Below are 5,530 nucleotides of genomic sequence, written 5' to 3'. Positions count from 1 at the left end.
CATTGTTTTGATTTGCATCTCTCTAATGGCTAACAAGACTGCTCAGAAGGAAGGTTGGGCAATCTACTTCTGTAGTGATACTGCCTTGGAAACCCAAGGTCAGGTTGCAGTGAGTCAGACCTGACTCCACAGCAGTGAGTTTAGTTTAGTTTTTGGTTTAATGGCTAATAATCGTGACCATTTAATAATGTGTTGGCCACCTGAATATCTTCTTTGGTGAAGTGTCTGTTCATTTTTTAATTGAATTACTTGTCTTTTTGATGTTGAAGTGTTGTAATTCTCCATAAATTTTAGAGATAAGTCCCTTGTGAGTTATGTCATTGTTGAATATTTCCCCCAGTCTGTAGGTTCTCTTGATTCTTTTGGAGAAGTCTTTTGATGCACAGAAGAATTTAATTTTTAAAAGGTCCCACCCATCTAGTTTATCTTCTGCTGTTTGTACATTTTTACTCATATGAAATAGTCTACTAATGGCATATATTAGTGCCCCTATTTTTTCTTTGATGAACTTTATAATTTTAGGTTTTATGTTTTAGTTTTTGATTCCTGTGAAGTTAGTTTTTGCGTATGATGTGAGGTATGGATCTTGTTTCATTTTTCTGCTATTCATTCCTTTGTTACTGGTAAGTATTATTCTATCACATGGATATACCACATTTTTTTAATCCAGTACTTGATGGACATTTCAGTTGCTTCCATTGTTTGGCTATTAAGAATAATGTGCTATGAATATTTGTATATAAGTTTTGGTGCAGACATATATTTTCAATATTCTTGAGTAGATATCCAAAACCAAAAAGCCAAATCTACTACAGTTGAGTTGTTCCAACTCATATGACCCTGTAGGGCAGAGTACAGGTCTAAATATACAGGACTATAAATCTTTTCCAAAGCAGACTCTACATCTTTCTCCCTTGGAGAGACTGGTGGGTTTGAACTGCCAACCTTTCAATTAGCAGCCATGTGTTTGACCACTGTGACAACATGTCTCCTGGTATATAATTAGGGGGTGGAATATCTGGGTCATATGGTAACTGTTTATTTACTTTTTTGAGGAAAAGTCAGAATGTTTTCCAAAGAGGCCAAAATATTTTACATTGTTACCTACAGTGCACAAGGAATTCAATTTCTCCACATTCTAGCCAGTATTTGTTGTTACATGTCATTTTCTTAATTATAGCCATCCCAACCCCATGACAACTAACAACAAAAGTGGGTATGAAGTGTTATCTTATTATTGTTTGATTTGCATTTCTCTAGAAATTAATGATGTCAAACATATTTTCATGTGCTTACTAGCAATTTGTGTATCTTCTTTGTTGAAATATTTATTTTCAAATTTATTATTATTATTATTATTGACTTACAAGAGTTCTTTACATATGCTAGGTACTAGCCCCTTATCAGACATATAATTTTCTGTTTTTTCCCTATTCTGTTGTCTTTTTGTTTCAGTGATGCTATCATTTGTAGCACCTCACGCAAAGCTTTAAAGCTTTCATTTATGCCACTCACCAACCACAACATGAAAATTATTGAAAATGTCTTACCCGAACTATTTCACAGTCAACATTTAATTCAGTTGCAACTGCTTCAATTTTCTCTCTACAAACAGAGCCCAGACTGGTCATGCCATTGTCCCAGTACTTCTTAAGAGTGGCTAAGTCTCGATCACTGAACTGAGTACGATCTTGTAGCTGTAAAACAGATTTTTAAAAATTAAAATTATCAAAAGACAGAATGATATAGAAAGATCATTAGGATGAGATGTGCTAGGTTATCTTCAACACATTAGAGTATCTAAAGTAAATTCATTATTATTACTCTGTTTTTCCCCATTGTTAAAATAAGTATTTTCATTGTATATATTTCTATAACATAATATGATGTATTCGGATTAAATGAGTAGATTTTTAAACTGATGACAGTTAAACAATGTTGATATTACTAAGTTTAATTATAGTAAGTTTAATAAATAATACATGTTAATTGCAGAAAATACAGACATTAAAAATACATAATTTAAATCACCCAAAATTATGGAAATATCTACTTATTAACATTTTTCTATACATATACATATTCACATCCAAACACTATACACATCTTAAAATAAAAAAGACAGGATCATATCAGTGAGCTACCATTAGATCAATTAATCTACATTTTCCATACACAGGTCTATCAATGATATCATTACTTAAAAGAGTAATAAGAGAAATGGTGGGAAGATAATGTAGCACTATGAAAATGATCATATTTATGGCTTCAGAATGTTTCATAAAAAGTCTGCCTGTTTATCTCCATTGTAATCCTTTTAGTAATAAATCTTAATATTGTGTTGTTAGATTTTGTATTCACTAAACAAACTTCCATAGTGATACTGCCTCGGAAACCCAAGGAGGGGTCGCTATGAGTCGGGTTTGACTCGACGGCACTTAACAACAACAACAACAACAAACCAAGGGTTATATATTGTTTTAATTTGATTAATCATGGAGGCATACCTTGGAAGTAAATTAGAAGCATGACATAATAATGACCTGCATTTTTTTCATATGGAATTAAGAAAAGAAAGGTTCCAAGACTCATTAAATAGGACAAAGAGAGTCCATGGCAGAGCTAGAAATAGAAATATTTCTGATATTTTCTAGTGACTTATCCCTGTGATGTCTCAAATAATCTCAAAGGGTGGTGAAAAATTCTAACTAACATTAATTAAAAACATATATCCTGCCAACCCGTGTGTATATGTATATGTATGTGTAATGAGAGAGTGAAAAAGAAAGAGAGAGGCTGTAAAAATGAGCAAGTTGAGGGTGTATGTTGTAAATCATCACAGATTTTTTTGCTGCCTTCTGCCTAAGAAGACATGGTCTCATTCCACACAAAGGCTGGACATGAAATCCTGCCCTGCATTTAACATTTCCTTTCTAATTTAAATTAAAAACAGAACCTTCTACTAAATTAACTTTGGATACCAGTTATAAATAAGGTATGCAACATATAAAACATGAAATAAATAAATGGGTTAACATATTCTAAAGTGATGAAATACCAAACAATAAGTGTAAATTTCTTTCAAAGCTATAGTCTTTGTTTTCTTTTTTTTTTCAATTGTTCCAGGTACATTTAGTTTCACTCCCTATTTACCATCCGCAACCCTAACCCAGTCTCCTCCTCTCCCTGCCCAGTAACCCTCCTCCTGTGCCCCTCATAATTATGCACTCCTGTGTGTCCTGCTTTGAAAAGTAATTTTAGCTGTTGGGCAATCCTACTTCTGTAGTGATACTGCCTCGGAAACCCAAGGAGGGGTCGCTATGAGTCGGGGCCAACTCGATGGCAAACAACAACAACAACAATAAAAAAATTATTAATTCTTGGTTTATTACCAAGAGTTTGAAATTAGATTGAATGAAGTGTGTCTTTTCCTAGGAAATATGATACTGCTTGTGTGTGTGTGTGTGTGTGTGTGTGTTAATTCCATTATCTATTAAATCTGTTTCCCTTCTCTCCAAAAAAAAAATCTGATTAGTAACATTTACTATAAGTACTAGTACTAAATTACATGCTTTCTGTAAATGTGTCAAAGCATGTTATCCATTTTGTTGTTGTTGTTGTTGTTGTTTAATCAAGAGGAATAAGGCTGGAATGACTTACAATGTAAAAATCTCATTAGGTGCTCATCCTATACTGATTACACAATAGTTGTGGAGCTAAAATTCTCAAAATAAAACATAGCACAAAAAAATGATAGTAAGGTTCTAGGTAAATTCAGATAACTCATTTTAAAAACCTCCATAAATAGGTCCATAATTTTCTATTGCACTAAGTTTTCCAGTGTAAGCTAACCTATATTACTATCAGAATGGAAGGAACAATGAGCAGAACACTCAGCCAATTAATTTGTAATTCATTTCAAGGCTATCCAAAGCTGTTTCATCCCTTATGTTGAACTAAAACCTGATTTGATTTTCTAATCTAGAAACGTACTTGGGTCTCAGCATTAGCAATGCTGAAAGCAACCTATTATAACAAGACTTGCTAAATAGAAGTTTATGCAGAAGAAGGAGTTATTTTGAAAGCTCCTAAGAGCATATTTTAACTTTTAAAAACAAACAAACTCATTGCTGTCGAGTAGATTTGACTCATAGTGGACCCTTGTTGGGCTGCCAAAGTAGTATCCCTACAGAAGTAGATTGCCCAACCTTCCTTCTGAGGAGTGCCTGGTGGGTTTGAACCAACAGCCTTCTGGTTAGCAGTGAAATGCCTTAGGCACTATGCCACCAGAGCTTTTTTTTATTTTAAATTTAAGAGCATAAAAAAATAAGTAAGGTAATAAAGATCAAGTAGCATTAAATTGTAAATACCAATTTAGAGAAAAATAAATGGCGTACACTGAAAGAAAGTGAATTTTGTTTTTCTGTTGGACTCTAAAGCCACTTTCACTGTACACAGCATCCTGCAGCCTACACCTCCAGCTCAAGTGAAGGAAATGTATTAGTGAATTTTATTGCTAATACTGTGAAAAGAATAACATTCAAGTAATTCTGGCAATCTCAGTGAAAGGTGAGGCTTGACTCAAATGACTACATAATTTGGATTATATTGTGATGCAATAGACAGAAAACCTCTCACATTTTCACCAGCCTCAAGGACACCACTGGTGGGGTAACGCCTAAGGCACTTGACTGCTAACCAGAAGGCTGGCGGTCCTTGGAAGGAAGATTGGGCAATCTACTTCCATAGAGATACTGCCTCGGAAACCCAAGGAGGGGTCGCTATGAGTCGGAGATGACTCGATGGCACGTAATAACAATAACAACAAGGACACCACTGGCAAAATATTTATTTTTCTTTTTAAAACTAAACTACATGAGAAAACTCTGATGAGATTTTAAGATGCATATGTGTTGCAGTTAAATGTGCAAGTGAATTATACATATATGTACTTAAAAACAATCCTTTTGAAATGGGAACTATTCAATTTTCTTACTATTTTCTTCAGCTTACTCCCTCAGTTTTCCATATACTGTGTACAACTTTGTTCTATCCAGGTCATAAATCCAGACTGTAGCCCACATTTTTGAGATTTCAATCTTACTTTTTGGAATTTCTTTTTCATTTTTTCCATTAGTTTATGAGCTCTTTGAGTTCCTGTGTGACACAAACTATTAAGTACTTGCTAGCCAAAATATAGCAGTTCTAACCCACCCAGGGACACCTCAGAAGACAAGGCTGACAATCTATTCCCAAAAGATCACAGCCTTGAAAACCCTGGAGTGCAGTTCTGCTCTAACACTGGGTCACCATGAGTAGGAATCAACTCAGAAGCAATTAGAAACAAAAACACCATGAGCTCTGTAATAGCAGGGATCACGCTTTTTGCTTTTATTTTCATTTTTAGAAAATGTAATTTCTGTAAATAACTTGTACACCTGGAAAAATTTCATTGGCCAAAACTGTGTGATAGATATATTTACAACAACCAAAAAAAAAAAAAAACCCAGAAAGAAAGAGTAGCTGGTGG

General features: G+C 34.1%; 1 protein-coding gene across 1 annotated transcript in view; it reads right to left on the bottom strand.

Annotated features, from left to right (window-relative positions):
• The window catches only part of HDX (highly divergent homeobox), a gene marked incomplete at its 3' end in the record, with an annotated part of 248,049 nt that overhangs the window by 102,239 nt on the left and 140,280 nt on the right, over positions 1-5,530 (bottom strand). The window contains exon 4 of the mRNA XM_007958705.1: positions 1,551-1,697. Within this exon, the coding sequence (XP_007956896.1) occupies positions 1,551-1,697 (147 nt within the window). The remainder of the gene's footprint in view (positions 1-1,550; positions 1,698-5,530) is intronic.

Source organism: Orycteropus afer, unplaced genomic scaffold, assembly GCF_000298275.1.
Source record: "Orycteropus afer afer isolate SDZICR_OR568_19922 unplaced genomic scaffold, OryAfe1.0 scaffold01086, whole genome shotgun sequence".
NCBI lineage: Eukaryota > Metazoa > Chordata > Mammalia > Tubulidentata > Orycteropodidae > Orycteropus > Orycteropus afer.
This window is presented reverse-complemented; position numbering and strand designations above follow the sequence as displayed.